At 37.7% G+C, this 21,902-nt stretch overlaps 1 protein-coding gene across 2 annotated transcripts in view; it reads left to right on the forward strand.

Annotated features, from left to right (window-relative positions):
• Window positions 1-21,902, forward strand: part of efna5.L (ephrin A5 L homeolog) — a 275,283-nt gene that overhangs the window by 245,539 nt on the left and 7,842 nt on the right. The window contains exons 3-4 of one of the 2 annotated variants that reach the window (XM_018264443.2): window positions 13,299-13,364; window positions 13,747-13,827. In XM_018264443.2, coding sequence (XP_018119932.1) covers window positions 13,299-13,364; window positions 13,747-13,827 — 147 coding nt within the window. The remainder of the gene's footprint in view (window positions 1-13,298; window positions 13,365-13,746; window positions 13,828-21,902) is intronic. The other variant, XM_018264450.2, reaches the window with a different exon arrangement.

Below are 21,902 nucleotides of genomic sequence, written 5' to 3' on the forward strand. Positions count from 1 at the left end.
CTGGCTCTCTCTGACAGTTGAGCTTTTAACTCCTCCAACTCTTTGCGAAGCTTCTTGTTTTCCTCCAACAGTTTAGCATCAGCAGGGGATTTCTCTGTATGCCCTGAAGTGGGACTTCATCTGACCCTCACATAGGCATCCGCCTCCTCTCGCCGCACTCTCTCCATCAGAGCAATGTACCCAGGGGGTAACTTATCCTGGTAGTGTGCTCTAATTGTCATGGCAACAGGGTCACTATTCAGGGTCCCTCTCTTTAATTGGCGAATTCTCAGAGGATCCATTTCACCGTATGAAATTGCACCACGGCTCACTAGCAGTCTCAGGCCTTGTTCTAGCCGCACAAGATAGACAGACAAATCTTCCTTCTCTTTTTGAAAGGTAGAGTGGAAGCGATGAAGTATCTCTGTAGCACTCTCTACAGGGCCAAACGTCACCTCCAGGACTTCAATCAGATCACCTGAAGTAGCATCAGGGTGGCCAACCATATAGGATTTAACAACATCCACGGCAGGACTGCGGAGACTCTCAAGGATCTTCCTTCTCATAGTTGTCTCGGGGCCAGTCCAATCTCTCACGGACACAACAGTGGAGTCTCTCCAGCTCTCAAAGGACTCTTCACCAGTAGGTACAGGATCTGTGCCGGAAAACACTTTAAGTCTCTTAAAATTACCATTCCAGGCCAGCTGTGTTAGTTGGTCAGTCAGTTGTCCCAGCGCGCTCACAATCTCTGGGGTATCCAGCCGGCAACCAGAGCTATGCCGACTCCCCTTGGAGACCACGCTCTCACAGGATGGACATCTCTTTACTTGACTCTTCCCAGCTGGTGAATCAAACAATGTCTTGTCCCGCAGCACACTTTCCTGTGCCTTCACAGCATACTGAGTAGTAAGGGCATCACCCTGGGAAGTTAACTCATCTGCATCATCAGACATATCAGGCAGAACAATCTTCCAGGGCCCTTCACTTTCAGCATCAATATCAGGGGGAACCCGGTCACGATCTATCTCTTTAGGGCTTTCTATAAGAACATTTAGTAGGACCCCAGCAGAATCTCTCCGTGACGCAGCCACTCTTGGGCGGTAAAAAGTCTGTTCCCCATCGAGAATTTGGTAAATAAATTCTTCTTTCACTCTGGGCACCATAGGCCCTACAGCGGCAACCTTTCGAGGGTTAAGTCCCAATGCAGTACACCACTGGCGAACAGTTTGTGGAGTTTCAAATGAAGACATATTTTCATCAAACATATCCAGCTTCCCAGTCGACATCTCAGCAGTGCCTACAAAATGTAACACTAATTTGGTTACTGTCTCTTTAAATCACCACTTACCCTTGGCAATCCAGGGGCCCTGAGTCCCTTTTGCATTGAAAAGTACTGGGAACTGGGAATTACAGCGCAGTGCCTCCACCTAGTGAACACTGAGGAAGACACCTCAGGGGGTTACACTAGGAATAATAAAACACACAGTTTGCAATTTGAACCAATATAAACTTTATATAAACAAAAAGTAAACACTTGGGCAACTAATACACTCTGCACTCCTACACTGGGGACAAGTGGGACACTCCCTAAACCACTATTAGGTGCTTAACTGTTGCTTCACACAGTCCTTGGTAGATATCACAGTCCCAATCCTCCTGAAGGGGTTAATAATCACACAGTTCAAATGATTGTCCCTTCCCCAGAGCTCTTACTCCCCAGGTAGCGCTACCTTATTCCCCAAAAGTACCTCTCCCTTTTGAATGTTGGCAGCAGCTCTCTCGTAGCAGGTAAAGGGTTAACAGCTGTCTTCAGTATGGGGCCCCACGCTTGTATCCGTGCCAGTATCCTCCCTTGGGTGGCTCACTCACCGGGGTGCTCTCAGAGGAATTCACACAGGAGATCACACACAGCTCTGCAGCAGAATCAGTCTCACTAGTGGCACCTTTCTCCTTCTGAGTTTGCAGCAACTTGGCAGGGGACAGGCTGGGCTCAATCTCCCCAGATTCAGCAGCTTCTTCTCTGCACCTCACAATCTTACAGCTACTCACGCTGGCTCTCTCAGCTCTCTTCCTGGGAGACCCTGTGCTTTTGGCTCCAAAGTCAGGCACACCCTTTCTCCCCAGGATGCACTGGGGTTCCCAGCCAATCGGGTCACTATCCAGCATGCAACTGGGCTGGATGATGTCACTGGAAGACAAACAGGGGAAGGATTCTTCCTGTCCCCTACATTATTAACACATTTCAAGCTGAAAATATTGCATTCTAGTAATGAGTAGCAACCCACTAAACTGTGATATGTCCTTCCCATCATTAGCAGCTGTTGACAATAATAGACATTAAAGTAATACCTTTACATATTTCTCTTACTGCTATTTAATGCACATATTTTATTTATATGACAAGGGAAAAAAATAATCGTAATCATAATAGACAAATAGACAATATAATGTTAAAAACACAATGAGAATAGTACTATATTATTAATTAAAATTTAAAATAGCTAAAGTTGTTATTGTACCAATACCTGTAAGGACTAAGGAAGAAAGGTGAAATGTTTTTGGGGTACTAACAGGGAAGAACTTTGGTTTAGGTGACATTTTACCACGGGCAACAAAAAATCTCTTTTAATTACAAATGCATAGCATTCCACACATTTAATATAATATCCTATTGCGTTAGAAGGGTAGAACTATTGGGCCATGGAGCACTAAAACAATGCTGCGTCTTGGTATGATTTTGTATTGCTTAATTATGTGTACCTAATAAATGCTAAGTATGTGTATGTGCTTGTAATTATAATTGTATATATTCCGGGCATATAGCCAAGGTCCACACAAACAGGCAGTTCTATCCAATAATATGTACTGTATATATTTGTTTCTTCAACCAAAAGACTCCCCTCTAACTTTAAAAGATGGTTTTCCATAATTTTCCAAATTTAAACAGGAAATTGGATTCTTTGCACCAGTGATGTGCAGGCTGGGCCAAAACCTGCAGGTTTGGGCTGACTTCCACACAAGATTGGTGGGTTGCAGCAGTGGCGGAACTACCGGGGGAGCAGGAAGTGTGAGCAGGCCAGGGCCTGCACCCCCTCATGCCCCCCCCGGCAGCCCGTGCGCCACTGAAATGCAGGCCGTACGCACCAGGGCCCGCCCCCCTCTAGTTACAGTACTGGGTTGCAGGTGGGTTTGGGTTGAGCACTTCCTTCAGATCTCCCCACACATGACTTTACTATGCCCGCGTATTTATAGACTTAGTGTGCCCCTTCCATGAAGTCAGAGCAAGGTGGGCGCGGGTCTTTAAAAACGGTGGTGCACCGGGTTAGGTGCAGATGGGTTCAGTGTTAGGGTCCAATCGACTTTTTGTTGACCAATCGACTTTTTGTTGACCCGCACATCAATACCCTGCACTCAATGCAGCAATTGACTATTGCAGCCTATTTTGTTCTCATTGTTTGTAGCCATGCAAGCGTAAAGTTCTATTTGGATGCAAAACTGAGGAGGCATTCATGGTATTCATGAATGGTAATTGAGCCTATACCCATGCCAAGCAATTTGTGGCTACTTGCTGGGAATGCTATTGTGTCAATTCAGCCTGGGCATAGCAGTTATTCCTGGGTTCCCCTTAGAACTTTGCATTTGTGGACACAACCCCGTTGTGATGGGCGAATCTGACCCTCTTCGATTGGCCGAAAAATCAACAAAATGAATTGAAGTCTATGGGCGACAAAAATGTTTTTGACTGCCATCATTTTCACGGAGAACTTGGTGAAACATTTTGCTCATCACTACCCGCTAGCACCAGGTGAATAGGACCCAAGCAGGTTTATCAATGCTGCATACATTGGCAAGCTGCAAGATAGCTCCTAAATAGTCAACTTAAATGTTTCAAAGTTCTTAAAATGTTGTGTAAAATTTCATTCACCTTTTCAAGAAAAAAAATGATAAAATGTCACAAATATATTAATTTTACTGATCACAACTTGTGAGTTTTGTTGAAGTGGACATATCATCAATAATATTCCTTTAATCTGCAGAGTATAAGCGACTTTCATTCAGAGTCAAGAAGCCAATCAATATTGTAATCCTTTAGATATTTGACACCAGGCATGCAACGGTCACTCAATCTGGCGTACAATCTGTAACATAAGCACCTACTGTATGAGTGGTGCTTTCTGTGTGCGAGTACAGTGCAATCAAGCAGATTTCTCAGGGGTTGTGCAGCTGTTCATGTTTATTTAGTCCGCTCTTGATAAGCATTATACTCCGTATCCTGAACATACAGCGCCTTCTATTTTACAAAGACTATGGTTTATCTTAGAAACCGTGCTCAAGTGTATTCATAAGCCTTGAAACATGTTTTACAGTAAACTCACTGGGAAAGGTCTTTACAGTATGAGCTGTACTGCAAAAATATGTTCGACTTCCCATTACATTAAAATGCTATAGAGCCACAAGCACAAATATATAACAAAATCATGCTGTGCTGGCTAATGTGAGAAATAATGTCCATTTGACTTTACTGATCATTCCAGAGGTTGTTTATCTAATGAATGTTTTTCTTTTGGCAATAAACAGAACATTTTATATGTTTTCTCCATAATGAATAAAAGCCATGCATAATGTATTTAACTGAGAGAACTCTTTTGCAAGTGAAGGTGATATTACTTTAATAAGGAACTAGTTTTATGGAATCGGAGCGTCACAGCAGTTCACAAAGAGCTTCTGGTATCAAAGAGCAAAGCAGAGTATTTAATAGAGCTTGGTTGTAAGTGCTTTTGTTCCAGCAGAGCTGATAGATTCATCTCCATCTGTTCCATATTCATAACAAAGAAGCTAGCTTACAGGAGGCCTGACTTCCCTAGAGAAGAATGGAAATGATCTTTTCAGCACACAATAAAAAGACCCAAGCACAGTCACTTAGACTGTGTAGAAAAGCAGTAAGCGCTAAGGGCTCTTCAGCACTGCAATTCACCTATAACATAGCAAAGTTTCAGGATATACATTTTCTGATATATAGAAACTGCGAGTCCTTTATGTTTTTACTTTACAGCAACATTTGGAGCACAACAACCACAGAGTTACAGATTCTAAAATCGAGGAAATTATGCATAATTAAATGTGAAGTTCAAGGCAAACCCTTAAAAGTTATATTTTTTTCTGCCCCATCTCCTTTTACTATTAGACCATAAACATATTCGCTGTATTGTATGGTGAATTGTGCTGTTTTCTATCTCTGCTTTTATAGCCTGTAATTTCCGAAAACATCAATGGCCCGTGCGAACTTTACGGCGGCTCCATATGTACTCTATAAATGAAAAATAAAGCAAAACTTCATTTTGTTTTGCAAAACTGAGAAAAAAAACATAATATTGTGATTTCTAGTTAGACTGCTGAGCACCCATTAAATGCCTTGCTTCATATATATGTTCAGTAGTAATATTATGCCATCAGATACTCTGGGTAGGAGGAATAAAAACAGAAAAAAACAATGGCTCTTAAGTTCAGTCGATTTTTTGGTGAATAAATATGTATATGTATATGATTTTGGTCACAATTTCTAACCCTATTATAAAATCAGCAGCTAAAAGTTTAATTAAATACACCAAAATACAGGTATGGGATCTGTTATCCAGAACGTTTGGGACCTGGGGTTTTACAGATAATTGATCTTTTCATAATTTTGATCTTCATACCTTAAGTCTACTAGAAAATCATGTAACCATTAAATAAAACCAATAAGATGGTTTTGCCTCCAATTAGGATTAATTATATCTTAGTTTGGATCAAGTACAAGCTAATACAGAGAAAAAGGAAATCATTTTTAAAAATGTGGATTATTTAAAGCTTTCTGGATTTCCGGATAACTGATCCTGTACCAGGTTCTCTGGACATATTTATATTGTGTCTAATGTTTTGGAGGAATGTTTAGGGTACAGTTTTTCAATTTTATTGCTAGTGAAATGGGACCCAGGGTAAGATCTATGAAACATGTTGAAGAAATGGGGAATCCACAAGTATTTTCCCAATTTATTAACATTTTTCCATCTATTAGATACATATTTAGAATGTGTTGAAAAGATTGCTTTGAGCACCTCCTTAAAACACCATTGAACTCAGAATCAGTAATCCCCCAAGCATATTGGAAATGGGGATTATGAATCAGGACAATTAGTTTCAGTGAGAAAACATAAGAACTTGAATACTATCTGAGTGCAAGCATAGCTGTGAAGCCTTGACATTGAACTACAAACAATACATAGTTTGTCTCATTTATCAAGTTTGAAGAAAGTCTAAAGGTTCATACATCTAGAGTTGGAGATCTGTATATGTAGGTTGAGCTTCTGTGGGAGATCACTCTAGAGGCTTGTGTAGATATCACCAAGTGTTTGACAAAGATGTATCATGGAGTGAGTTCCCCGTTGCTCTATTGCTCTATGTAGTAGATAAAAGAATTTATGATGTGTCCTAGAGCAGTTCTGATACGATGATTAAACACAATCAATTCAAGAACAAATAGCTGTCAATATAGGTTTCTTAATAGTAACTTCCTCACCTTCCTGACTTTTTCTAACATCCCTTTGCTTCTATTGATAGTTCTACATTTGGGGAAGTTTTGTATTGTGTTTTTATACACATACCATACCCTTGTGTATCAGAATAAACCTTGCTTAATAATTAAACCTTAACCTGTTGTGATAACATTATAATGAGTATGCCCTGTTTGTAGTTAGATCTGATGGACTGCTTCCATTCAAATATGTTCACATGTATGCATGCCCTTTGAATACATTTTGGTGGTTATGTAATAAAAGGCACTAAGTTTGTCCAGGAGAAGTAATCTAAAGCAACTAGCATCACCAGTTTAAAAGTAAAGATCCTATTGGTTGCTAAGGGTAACTGCTCCTGGGCAAACTTGGCACCTTTTATTACATATGGGGGAAAGACTAGTTTAGCATAGTCACTACCACATAGAATGTATACCAATAACATATCTGTGCAAGAATAGTACTATTAATTTTACACAGTTTTGGTGAAGGTCCTTCTCTTGTATGTTCTTGTTTGCAAGGACATACAGTCATAATATTCATAGCAATTAGTAATGGGCGAATTTCTCCCACTTCGCTTTGCTGAAAAATATTTTGCTTTCGATTTTCCGATGCGCATCCAAAATTTAATTTGCTGCCGAATTTCGCCGGAGTTTTGCGAATTTATTTGCCGGCGGGGAAACTCGAAAATTCACCATGAATTTGCGACTGGCGAATTTATTCACCCATAGCTAATAGTAATTTCTATTCTAACTACTCTGTAGGATCAAGGCATGGTTGTGAGCATTGTGCATTACAGTTGCAAATACACACACACACACACACCCTGTTATCCGGATCCCGTTATCCAGAAAGCTCCAAATTATGGGAAAGGTGTCTCCCATAGATTCCATTTTATCCAAATAATCAACATTTTAAATTTTCCCTTTTCTCTGTAATAATAAAACAGGAGCTTGTACTTGATCCAAACTCAGATATAATCAATCCTTATTGGATGCAAAACCAGCCTATTGGGTTTATTTAATGTTTATATGATTTTCTACTAGACTTAAGATATGGAGATCCAAATTATGGAAAGATCCATTATCTGGCCAACCCCAGGTCCCGAGCATTCTGGATAATGGGTCCCATACTTGTATGTGCAAAATATACTTTCCCATAGGATTGAGTGTCCCTAAAAAGAATTTATCTGGGTGGCCCAATTACTTGTAGTTATACCACTGACAAGCATGTTGCTAATATAATGTTGCTAATATAAGGACAAAAAAAAATCCATTTGGTATATTAGAGTATGACTGGCACAGGTGATATAAAAGCTTAGTTCTTCTAAAAGAGCCTAAATGAAAACATGTTTAAACGTACCTTTGCATTAGCTGTTATGATGGTGGATGTTCCATTATTTCTTATTACCTTTAGACCAGATTATCTCTAAACTGTCATGTATTATTAGTGCTTTATGATAACTAGTTTTGCTTTTGCTAATATATTAAAAAGGGATAATCAGATTTCATGTTGTACCAGTCAGAACAAATATGGGCTTGATTTAATGGAAAAAGAATGGTATTGTAATGCTGGCGCATTATCTGTGGAATAGCTAATAAGATTGCATCATGTTAGATGCATATTGGGATGGCCTTGATTAAGGGACACCATCACTCTTGTGTGACTACCCCGGAGTCACAAATCCATTATGATATCATGAAGGGCTTGCCACAACCTATTTCATATACATTTAGATATACAGTATTAGATATAGTAGAACAACTTTATTAATAGTTCCAAAGTTTGCTCCAGATCTTATAACCACAGCATATAGTCAGATATTTGCAAAAGTAGATCAACAAATGATTCCTGTTGATCATTTGCTATGTGTTACTGGAATTGCATTATTTCTATTGTCACATTTTAAGTTAATATTTCCTGCAGGTTCCTTAATCAATTAATTTATTTTTCAGCCAAATACAGTATAGACCAGAACAGGCTTTTACAGGAATTTTGTGCCAATGGATTCTTACCTCCCTTCTACTGTAACCTCACTATCAATCCTAGTACAGTTGCCAGTACTACATTAAATTATGCATATTACTAGATAATTGAATTCAGCTTTTAGTATGGTTTAGAGTAGACCATTGGTTCCCAACCAGTAGCTCAAGAGCAACATGTTGCTCACCAACCCCATGGATGTTGATGGGAGAAGTCTGAATGATTTTTTTGATGTGTGCTGGGTTTCGTGCAATACCCTAAAGTTTTTGGGCAACAAAGCATAAGAAATATGAGTTTTCATCTTGAAAAACTGATTTTTTTCCCCGCAAAGCAAATCTTCGAGCAACTGTAATAATAAATAAGCATAAAAAACCAGAGCAGATTTGATCAGAGTTTGTAGCTGAAATGTTGAGATAAAATCGGACTTTGATAAATAACCCCCTTAGTTGAAGGAAGGGCCTAATTCCCCATTTCCTGGGTCACAGTATGACCCCTAGTTATCCAAGGTTTGACAAATAGGTGGCACTGTGTAATAATATAAAATGACTGTGCCATGTGGTCTCAAGGCTTTTTGCCAGTGACTCTCCTTAGCAAATTGGAGTCACTGGTAGGGCTATTTGTAGCCAGGGCTAGTATGGAATATTGATGGGTGATTTTATTCATCAGACATGGATTTGTGGCGAATTTTCAAGTTTCACCTCCTGCAAATGTTTTTGCGAAACTGCGGCAAAAATTTTCCGGTGAAAAATTTGCTGCAACAAAAAATTGATACTTGTCAAAATTGGTGCACACATAAAAATTGTCGCGCGTCAAAATTATTTGGACGCCCATTGAATTGAATGCATTTGGACAAAATAGTCTCTTGTATAAAGATTGGCGCCCATTGACTTCAATGAGTTTCATGATTGTTCTCAGTTAGGTGCATTTTTCGGTGAATCGCAAAGGGACAGATTCGCCCATCGCTAGTAAGGAATAGCTAGACCCTATAATAGTCTCTCTAGGAGAGCCATCCAGTGTCGGACTGGCCCACCGGGATACTAGGAAAACTCCCGGTTGGCTAAGGTGTCCCGGTGGGCCCTCCTGCTTCTAAACATTTGCCCTATTTCATGGCCATTCCCTATTTCTATGAGAATAAAGAGTCTATACAGATGGAATAATAGGTTATAGTATGTAAAGAAAAGAGACTAGGAAAATAGTTGAGCAAGAAAGGAAGAAAATAATACTTTGAGTGGGCCCCTGGTCTCAAGGTTTTTGGGTAGGCCCCTGGTCTAAGGGTTTTTGGTTTCCCAGTCCGACACTGGAGCCATCCAGGTTCAGGGCTACCTATATTGAGCAGCTTTTGCGCCACCAAGGAGTGATAGAAGAGATTAGATCTCAAGGGCATTGTTGCCTCGGCAGGGAATTAGAGACGGGTACTAGAGGGAAGACTTTGTTATTGATCATTATTGTGAGTATACATTGACTAAGGTTTCATGACTATTCCTTGTGTTGTTAATCTATTGTGTTAATACATCAGTTGCATGGTTAAGTTGAAAGAACCACTGGCGCCCAATTATTGTGCATCGTATACAGTAATAGTTGTACAACACACTGCCTCCACACTGTAGCGAGGGCTCATCCCCCTGGGATTTAAGGTCTCAGTTGGAACACATTATTGGGATAAAGCTCATAGAAGGAGTAAAGATGCTGCTCAGTTTATTATAGGCTTACACAAAACATTTTTACATTTTGATTATATATAATATTTACAGGAAAGTAAAACCATGGGGAAAGCCAGGGTAACAAGTATACTGTAAAAATGAATTACATTAGTGAAAATCAATTTTGCTAATAAATATGCCACGTACTTAAGAGGTTAATTATTTTCATTGCATTCAATTCCCAGAGATATACTGACAATATTTCCAGGTTAAGATAATTTATCATTGTACACAGTATCCTTTATCCTGTTGCAAACAATCTTGCTGATCCCATCTTTATCAAGGCTGCTAGGAATCATTCATATTTAAAGGCGGATGGAATATTTAGCTTTGCACACATTGGCCTCAGTACAATGTATGTTTGCCTTCCTCTTTATCTGCATTACAAACAGAAATGTGTAGAGGACATCAATAGTTTTAGGTCAAACAAGGAAACTTTTCCAATTGCTAAAAGGTTCATATATTGCATATTTCAATTGGCTGAGACTATCTTTGTTTATTAAGTTCATGTATTCTGTTTGTTAGGATACATTTACATTATCAAGATGATTAATCTTTAAGCTGGTATTCTTTTAGTCACTCAAGGTTCTTTATGAATAAAGTTCAGCGTGCAAAATGTTGCGTTCATTTTTGCTTTTGTACTTGTTTTCACAAATGAACTTGTGTGTCCTACACTACTGTGCTGCTGCCCTAATTACCCTTTATACTGCATAAATACTTTATCCAATTATATGCATATAGTCTCAAACTGCTTTCCACTAAGAGTAACTAATAAGTAGTGATTTATTGACCGCAGATAAATTGGTTCAAATTCTTCATCAAAATTGTTACACGAACAGGTGCAAGTTAACTATTACTCAAATCTGACAAATCAATTTGAGTTGCAATCAAAAAAGAATTAAAATGTGCCATAAAAGTTCACAAATCTCACAAAGTTGCCAGAGTTAAATGAATTATGAAATATAGAAAAATGAACTCTATATAATCAGTTCCTCCCTCTTTATTTGTGATGCGGGTACTTTTGGTAAATATAATGGGAAGTTAAGTAGTGGAGAAATAACCTGCAAGAGAATTTGATGGCTGTTATCTCTTTAAATTTGAAAGATGTAGCAGCCAACATACAGGTGGCATCTGGGTTATAGGTTTAAATACTCTAAGAAGGCATATATGAGTAATACTAGATACTATACTGTACTAGAATTTCTGGTGTAATATATATAAAAGGGCTAGGAGATTCTCAAGCAGATTGGGGGCGTGAGAATACCTAGGAAATCCACAGCAGTCGTACAGTCTTGCTGGTTATGTTGCCTTCAAAGATAGACATAGAGACCCATACGTAGATAAAGAGAGAGCTACATACAGACAGATCCATTCACAGTGTGCAAGAAACCGTACGTACACAGACAATGAGACTTGCAGAAGGAAAGAGAAACTTGGAAAGATGCCCAAACTTATAGATAAGGAGTGAGACACAGAAAAAGAGTGAAATAGAAGTAAACACAGAGAAAATGTTGCGGCCAGAGCCAGCCAGCACAATGTAAGTGAGATTAGCAAATTGACTAAGAGATGCACAACAAGAGAGAGACAGACTAAGATATGTGTTAGAGAGACACACACACACACAGAATAACGTTAAGTGACATACAATACAGTACAAATGAGAAAAGAGAGATGCTTACAGACAGAAAGATTTGTAGAGAAAGAAATAATTATGGATAGAAACAGAACATTCTACTTAAATTATTCTGCATATAGTTTAGACTTCTTACAGCTTCTAGACTACAACTTACAATGTCTAGCTAGACTTCAACAATTTCTGCTAATATATTAGTGCACTCTAGATATAAACGTGAGAACATTTAGAATACTGACAAATTCTCGGTCATTTCATCTTGTCTCTAAAGTTGGTTCCTACATAATGTCCTTCTGAAAAGTAAAAGAGAGAGCAGCTACTGTGTGAAAATGCAACAGTCCAATGTTTTAAATTATGTACAGATTCACATGAGATGATTAAGAGGTGAAGGTTAATCATGTTCTCTTTTTGTTTATACCGATACATTTGCTTGTGGGGCAAAGGTGAAAACTTCTCAAAGCAGGCTGACCCGTGCAGATTTTCTTGCATTTATATTATAAACAGTTTGCATAGTCCATTTTGCATATGTACTTCTGTACTTTTTACAAAGAAAAGCCTTTCTCCAACTGGCACATTCATTCAATCCAGCAACTATATGTATTAAATGGAACTGGTTTCCAAGAGTTTGTTTAGCCACTAGCCTATGTGGAAGCTCTTTCTTCAACGTGACACAGTCATACCTAGAAGGGGATATGGTTGTACACTGAGCTTCACATAAGGCATGTGTCTTGGTGTGCTTGTGTAAAGGTGGCCATACACGGAGAGATCCGCTCATTTAGCGTTGTCACCAAACGAGCGGATCTCTCCCCGATATGCCCACCTTGAGGTTGTCAATATCGGGCTGATCCGATCGTGGGCCCTCGGGGCCCAACGATCGGATCCTAACGAATAGTAATGGGCGGTCGGATAGCGGGACCGCATCAGCGAATAGATGCGGCCGCGATCCGACGGGATTTTTTGTCCCATCCGATCGAGATCTGGTCGACTCTCGATTGGTGAAGCCTGTCGGGGGCCCCATACACGGGCCAATAAGCTGCCGACACGGTCTGTCGGCAGCTTATATCGGCCCGTGTATGGCCACCTTAAATCACGCTTCAGGACTGGAACTTGGGTAGGCAGGGCAGGCAACTGCCTATGGTGCAACTTTTGGGGGAATTAGTGCTGTTCCTGGGGTCAGGGATGACTAGTAAGAGCAATAAAGGCTGTAGAAAAGGACCCGGCAGGGAAGGAGGGGGTTGAGATTGTGTCTAATATAATCATAGCAGGCTTACAGAACATATTTAGTTGCTTTTTCAAGGTAATCAGCTATGCTATGCTGAAAGCTTGCTATGATTATATTAGTTAGCCAATAAAGGTATCACCTTTATACATATTTTGTTATTTTTTTATTTCAAAAGGCTTGCCCTGTAGTATCTTCTTAAAAGTTCCTTGACAAGTCTTTCTTTTTTGTTTTAGCATCTGCAATTCCAGATAATGGAAGAAGAGCCTGCTTAAAGCTCAAAGTCTACGTACGACCAGCAAGTAAGTGACGTTTCTTTCGCTTTAGATTGGCTCTTGAGTGCATGCTTTACTTTGTGTATGGTTCTCGGCATTCTAGTTTTTTAGTGTTACGCCTTGTTCGAATCTTGTTCTCTACATTTGTGGTTTACTTTGCACCATATTTCTAATCATTCTTCATTGAGCTTTATCAAGTGCCTATCAGTTGCTAACTTGTTGTTTCTTAAATGTTGTTTGTGTAACATTCATAGAAAATCTGTGGGGCAGTTGGAAAGATGCCCTGTAGAACAGAACAAAATAAAAAAATACAGCAGAAAAGGAGAAAAGAAAAAAAAAAACATAGAAAGTGATGAAGTTTAAGAGATCTCACTAACATATTTGGCTGTTATCTCTATTTTTATTATAGACAGCTGTATGAAAACTATAGGTGTTCATGACCGTGTTTTCGATGTTAACGACAAAGTAGAAAATTCATTAGAACCAGCAGGTTAGTATGCTTAGAGAATTTCTTTTAACAAATGTGTCTCACCCTGGTTGCTTGGGTTTTGGACTTAAGTCTGTGCTTGCCTTGCATGGTGTTTCCCTTGGTTGCCACTGTTAACGTCATTCTTTAGGTTTCACATGAGAGGTTTAATCAGTCCAATATAGTTTGTAGGATGGAAATCTATTCAAATTTGAAGGCATACAAACTAAGCTGCACAGGCTGTACATCACTAAAAGCTAAAGCTACTTGCACTGGGATAAGTACAGGTATGGTATCCATATTTCGGAAGCCCGTTATCCAGAAAGCTGTGAATTACGAAATGGCCATCTCCGATATACTCCATTATAATCAAATAATCCAAAAAGGATTTCCTTTTCTCTATAATAATAGAACAGTAGCTTGTACTTGATCCCAACTAAGATATGATTAATCCTTATTGGAAGCAAACCCAGCCTATTGGGTTTACTTAATGTTTACATGATTTTATAGTAGACTTAATGGAAAGATCCGTTATCTGGGAAACCCCAGGTCTTCAGCATTCTGGATAACAGGTCCCAAGCCTGCAGTACCAATGTCAAAGGGTTCTTCTAATTTGGGCTGATTAAACTACTAATGTGAAGGAGCTTTTGTGCTTTTGCAATGCCTGCGAGACACACTTTTTTTTGCAGTTGCTGTGCTTGTGCTGGTGTTGGTAAATGTTTTTCTTAAATAATACATTGATCTAACCAAAGGAAAACTGGCAAAGTCAATCACTCAAATATGTTTTGCATGCCAATGATTTCCATTCTCTCTAACAGCACATGTTCATTTTAGTATTCTTGCAACTATATATGTCTAGGGTGAGTGTGTATTCTGTGAGGAGGGTCATTGCTGTTTAATCTTCTATATAAAGCTAATCCACGAGAACAGTGTGAAACGAAGTATATATTTATTTCAGGAATTTATTCATAGTCTTTCAGTTTCTATAGTTTTCATAAGTAGGCTAATTAGGGGGGTATATAGTATATAAGTCAAGACACAAGTACCTACAGGTATGGGATCTAATATATGGAAACCCGTTATCCAGAAAACTCTGAATTTTGGAAAGGCCATCTCCCATAGACTCCAATTTATCCGAATTACCCAAATTTAGAAAAATGATTTCCTTTTTTCTCTGTAATAATAAAATAGTACCTTGTACTTGAGCCAAACTAAGATATAATTAATCCCTTTTGGAGGCAAAACCAGCCTCTAGGGTTTATATTTTCTAGTAGACTTAAGGTATTAAGATCCAAGTTACGGAAATATCTGTTTTCTGGAAAACCCCATGTCCTGAGCATCCTGGATAACAAGTTCCATACCTCTAATATATTTGGGGGTAATAACACAGTTTGTACGAGATCTGTTAAGCCAATTGGAAATCAAACATCTGATGGGTTTGCTATAAGTTTCTCAACAATGTGCAAACCTGTTAACGTTTATTATATTACATTTTATTTGCTGTATATATAAATAGTAACAGTATATAGTACTGTAGACAGCAAATATCAAATTGTATTACCAGTGGTACTGAAGAATGGCAAAGGTGTATCACTTACACTTTTGATCTTATGTGAGGATCAGGCTTTAGATTTCGAGGATCCCATTTAGAATGTGTGGCAGCAGAGAGAATTGTGAGGATTATTATTAACATAAGTCGATGACCTTGGTTGCTTTGTTGTTCTACTGGGAATATCTATTATGTTGAAAAGAACGCTTAATTGCATGTGCACACTTTTTCTTCATTTGCTACATTTATGTTAGCAGATGAAAGTTCACATACCATATAGCAGAAATAAAACAGTAGCATTTCAAACAATAACATACTGTACTATGGTGATCTTGTAGCTTGGGGAAATCTGCTCCCTAACATGCACTTGGGTGCTTTGCATGAATAGGGTTACCACAATAACTTGGCACCTCCATAACATAGTTCTCATAGGAAAATGTTTAGCACTGCAAGCAGACCATTCATGGTTTACTAATTATATAGTTAGCTATGTATTTTTTTTTAGCACTAGACAGGTGCAGGTATGGGATCCGTTATCCTGAAACCAATTTTCCCAGAAGGTGCCGAATTACGGGAAGACCATCTCCTAACTAAGATATAATTAATCGTTATTAGAAGCAAAACCAGCCTATTGGGTTTATTTAGGGGCCAATTCACCAAGCTCGAGTGAAGGATTCGAAGTAAAAAAACTTCGAATATCGAAGTGTTTTTTGGGCTACTTCGACCATCGAATGGGCTACTTCGTTCGACTATTCGACCATTCGATAGTCGAAGTACTGTCTCTTTAAGAAAAAACGACCCCCTAGTTCGCCATCTAAAACCTACCAAACCCAATGTTAGCCTATGGGGAAGGTCCCCATAGGCTTGCCTAAGTTTTTTTGGTCGAAGGATAATCCTTCGATCGTTGGATTAAAATCCTTCAATCGTTCGATCGAAGTATTTGCGCAAAATCCTTCGACTTCGATATTCGAAGTTGAAGGATTTTCATTTCCAGTCGAATATCGAGGGTTAATTAACCCTCAATATTCGACCCTTGGTGAATTTGCTCCTTAATGTTTATTTTATTTTTTGGTAGATAAAGTATACTGATCCAAATTGGACAAAACAACCCTTATTTGGAAATCCCCAGGTGCAGATCATTCAGGATAACAGGTTCCATACATGTTCTGCTATATTTTGCAGGTGTCCCCAGTAATGCCTTTGTCAGATATTAGTAGCTGCTGCTTGTAGCTGGCTTGCATTGTTTGCACTGTTGAAACTGTCTAATATGTCTTCATATCAAACAATCTAACAGGCTGCTAGTGGCAGCTACTAATCTCTATGTAAAACACAAGTCTAACAAGTAGTAGATAAAAACATAGTTGAAGTTGTGTTGGAGCTGTATTGAAATGAAACAAACAGATAATGTTTTAAGTGAAGTTTGAAAGATGAATGAAATCTGCAAACTTCAACCCATTTTGCTGCTGCGACCTTATAAATAAGAACCCGTTCAGAGTTCCTTGAGTACAACTATTTGCTATGAATGAAGCTCATGGCACAAAAAGGTATACTCACCATGAAGGTTTGACAGCAGCATAGCAGAGCTCTCTGAAAAGAACTTCTCCTGAGCTATCGCTTCTGATTAACACCATTACCTGTCACTGCTGACAAATTTGCATACTATGCAATAGCTCCGGCTGATAAATGCCATTAAATAAATAGTCTTGATTTTGTTTGAATCTCATTTACATCTCTACTAAGAAAAAATAGGGGTATATTTATCATCTTTTATTTATCATTTTTTAAAATACTTTTTCATTTAGCTATTAAAATCTCTTTAGCAAACTATACTGTTGATGACCTTTTCAGATTTTGATAGTTCATCTTCCAATAAATCTATACCTTGAATACCTGACATACTAATCTGGCATTTTAAGCGAACAAACTAACCACAATAACCACTAAGCTCAGTTAGTATTTGCCTAAATAATATAAAATATGCTTCTGCACTTCTGTTTGTAAAGGTGAAAAAGTGCTTTTATTTCAGGCTCTTTCTTGCCTTTTTTCAGGCTTCAAAGAGTCCGAAACTTTACCTGCCGCAGCATGTTTTGTATTATATGATTAATTTTTCATGGCAAGTTTAAGCTGCATGAGCACCCCTCCAGCAGGGATCAATTTTAGGTGGTTGATGCTCTCCTTCTATTACAAGTAGACAGTATTTGCTTGAATAAGATTTATAAACCAGGGCATAGTGAAAACAGTTGCAAAACCTATGTTTTGTCCCCACAATGCATCTTGCTCCCACCTTTTTGCACTCATCACTGTTAGCATCAATCTTTGACCCCATATAATTTGTTCTTGACCACTCAAACATGGCTTCCTTGGACATACCATACCAGCATGCCATTCGGTGGAGACAATAGGGAGAACAAGTCTCTGTACTTAACTACTCAAGGCATTACATACATGCGCCCTTAAGCAAGTGGCATAGAGATCTATGTCAAACAAAGCTGCTACTAGAGTAAAGACACACTTGTCACTTGTATTGCACAAATTTGTGCAGGTGCAAATGTAAAATGTGTATTAAAACACTTGTATTTGCACCTATTCGTTAGGCTATAAGGTTACTTCATTATAGCTGTAATAAAATATTTACCATGCCTAACAGCTTGTCCTCATTCTATCTGCCACACTGCTAACTATTTCTAGGGACCGATTATAGAGTGAAACCCGGAATTCATTTTATTTCCCTACATGTTGATCTATTTGAAGATTTTTCAAAATTTTCCTAAAAGTCGAGAAAACTTTGCTAGACTCAAACACCATGCTCCTCTGTGAGATGGTTGTGGTCACCAGCATCAGCCCCTATTAACTATCCATGTCTCAATAGGAAATCATGTATATCTTATTTTATTCAAGGGATGTTCATCCCTGTAGAGTTTTACAGGTTTCTGTCTACATTTTTCTTGGCTAGCACATTAGAACCCAAGTGGTACTCTTGTTGATCAACAAGTTCATAGGATACCTGGGACAGGATTCTGCTATATGGAAATATTAGTTTCTATAAATAATAAAATGGGCAAGACTAACTTAAAAATATCAACTTTTAACTGTTAGATGGATATCAAAAAGCATTATTGTAAAACCATTGCCTTCCAAATTTGCTATTTTAATAATGTCTTAATGACATTAAACAATAATTGAATTTATACACTCATACTAATGCCAAATGAACGCTTTATTTTACAGAAGCCATTCACTAAAAGTGGCTGTCTAAACCATATTTACCTACACTATAACATAAGTGTGTTTGTTCTTATGTAACCAGTTCAATTTTCTACTATTCATTTCTATAGACACAGGCAGTGAATATAAAACTGTGCTCTTTTCTTTGTGCATTGAAGGAAATTAAACATAAGGGCGTTTTTTGCATTTACAGAAACCCTCTTTCCAAAGTTGTCTCTAAATCCTGTAGCATATCTTTAAATTACTTTAATTATAATTATGATGAAATATTTTGCAAGTGTTATTTAAAGTTCAACTTTAAATTAACTTTTATTAAATGTTATTATTATAGGATGCTAAGCAGCTTTTCAGGTGGTGATCATTGTTGCTTTTGTATGGTTTCCACATCAACAACAACATTCCTATTTGGGCTATTTCCAGCCTGCAACTGAAAAATGCTGAATGTTATGGTCACTGACCTCAACAAATAAAAACGCAGATTAACTGTGAAGATTTAGCGAAGTTATATTTATTTGTTATTGATTATCCTTCTTTCAGACCCTCTCCTACTGGTTTTCTATCTTGACTTCCAAACTGTTGCCTGGTTGCTAGGGTTATTATGCCTTAGGGAACACAAAACAGTTGAAATTCCTAAATTGTCTTTTGCTATCTACATCATAAGTAAAGTTACTTTAGGGCAAACTAGCCTTTTAAGGTTTAAAATTCCTATATTTCCCATAAGTGTATAAAATGCTGGGGAATGCCCCACCACTCAGTTAAACTGAAGAAGCCACTTTGTTTAGTGAAGAAACATTTTCAAGAACAGTTGTGTTAGATTAAGCTCTACTAGATATTTTCCCATTAACAGTTGTCTTCCACTTTAGTGAACGTCTAGTTACAGTACTTGGTCTATATGTTACATCTTTATGTTACTATGTTACTTACATCTAGACCATATGACCATTTTGACATACAGTACTACCCTACCATCTGGGCATGTCAAGTAAGGGGGCGTTTAGACAAATCATGATCCTGAGGTTTGTCCTGTATAACATTAAACTATCATTTTAACTTTCTGGTTAAGTGGAATTCTATTCATATTTATCACAGACTGATCTTCAGCAGTCTTGAAATAGTCATATGATATATTCATAGGTCAAAAACGACTCTTTGATATAAATATTTACTAAATATTAATCTAAATTCAGATCAAAATATTTTTCTTCCAACTGATTAGTGAAAATTATGTTTCTGTAGAAATGAAAATAATTATGTAACAGTAACTTTACAGTAAAACACAGACTCATATCTCATCTGCAGCTGTCTCCTGGTATAAGAAAAACTGTACCTACATATATGTCATGTTTCTTTTGCATGGCTGGTGAAACATGAAACTAGTTTCTGGGAAGAATGTATGACAAAATGACAGACTGTAATTATTACTTAAGAAATATGATAGCTATTTCTACTTATTCATGCAACATATATCATTTATAGAATTAATGAACCTGGTTATTTTCATACATCAGTGTTTTTGAGGTTTCAGTCATGCTAGGGGTGAATGAGTAATTTATAGGTTTCTGTCTGACTGTTCTTCAGCCCACTGCATTCTCCTCTGACTACTAATCTACTAATACATGAGGTGAAAGATCTACTTATGAAAACTAGAGTATGGCAGTATGGAAACACATCCCCTGGTCTTCTGGTTCTGTTTTTACTGTTATTAGTATATTTCCTTTTACATAAATGCTTAATATTTCACATAAGCCACATTCACAAATGCTAGGGTCAGTTTTTACAAATCCCATTAACTTGTCTTGGGTTTGTGAGAAAACTGAAGTTTATTTCAAGCAAACATGGGGCGAGCATAAAAACTCATTAGATATAGTACCCAAGTCAGCAATGAATGAATGACTCAAGCACAGCATGGCAGCAGTATTAAGAAATGAGGCACCCTATTTACTATTGTTTGGATTTCTGTATTTTGCACAAATTATATTTTTTCTCTAAAAATTTGTCTTTCTCTAAGACTTTAAAAATTCTAAAACTTCTCAAAATAAAAGTCAAGGTTCTATAGAAGTCAATGGGAGCTTTGCTGGTCCTATTGGACCTTTTTTCCCTGATAGTAGTAATCCAAAAAACTCCCCCACATGTCCACATGTTGCATGAGCCTTTATATGAGGTCCAGTGAAATCAGAATGTCATATAGTGGGCCAGAATGAAGCACATTATCAGCTTTTATGGGGAGTGTAAAAGCATATTGCATGAACATGAAAACTAGTATTAAAAATCAAAAATACAAAGAATTGAAGATTTTAGGTCTACTAAGGAAACTAAATATAATTAACTTAAACTTTGTAGAGGTTTTTTTTTTTTAAAAAAGCCTAAACCTATAAATGTCCCTATATTTTTTTTGCCCAGTGATACAATTATAATTGTATATGTTGGGCTCTAAGAAGGTAATTTGTAGTTAAATTATATAGTATGCAAATATTTCTAATTAGACAACCTTAAAGCATGCATGCATGTATGAAAAGAGTTAAAGTTAATAGAAAAGAAACTATGCCAAAAAGTGTTCCAGTTTTGGGATTCATTTCAGTATAGTACTACAAATTATACCCAAGGCAATACACTAAATTTCCATGGCATGATTAGTACATTTCCTGTAGAATTTCTAATCAAATTTGTGGTTCACATGGCAAGCAAAGATAAGGTATCTGGCCCAAGGTCACACAAAGCTGAATCCATTTGAAGCATCTGAATCCAGGCTTCTCTGTATCAGACTATATTGCCTCCAAATACTGAGCACTAAGTAGGTTAGCATTTTGTTTTATAGAATACACATAAAAACTACAAACAATATAAAGGGCAGGAAGAAGGGAAATAGTGACAGAATATGGCATACTTCCCTGAAATCTATGGCAAAAAAAACACACAACCTCAAGGATTTTTCCTCTGTTACAGTAGATTGGCAATACATTGGAAAAATAAGTGCTACATCAGCAAAATGATTTCAGATATTGTTGAACAAAATGGACTATGCACACCAACATAATTTTGAAATATCTTCAAAAGCGTAAATGCAACTTAATACAATTTTGCATTGCTAACTATTATGCCACTGTCTACTTAAGCTCGGATACACATAACTTGTAGGACATAGGACCCCATACAGTGGCCTCCCTCTAAAGGGGCCTGAGTCCTATATGGGGTGGATGCTGCCAAAGTAGTAGAATAGGGGTCCAAAGCATATCCAATGTCATTCCAGACCCTGCATGCCATTTATTTTTATATAGCACCAGTAAGTTATTTATGTTTTAATAAATAACTCACTCCTACAGGTAAA

This window comes from Xenopus laevis, chromosome 1L, assembly GCF_017654675.1.
Source record: "Xenopus laevis strain J_2021 chromosome 1L, Xenopus_laevis_v10.1, whole genome shotgun sequence".
Classification (NCBI taxonomy): Eukaryota; Metazoa; Chordata; class Amphibia; order Anura; family Pipidae; genus Xenopus; species Xenopus laevis.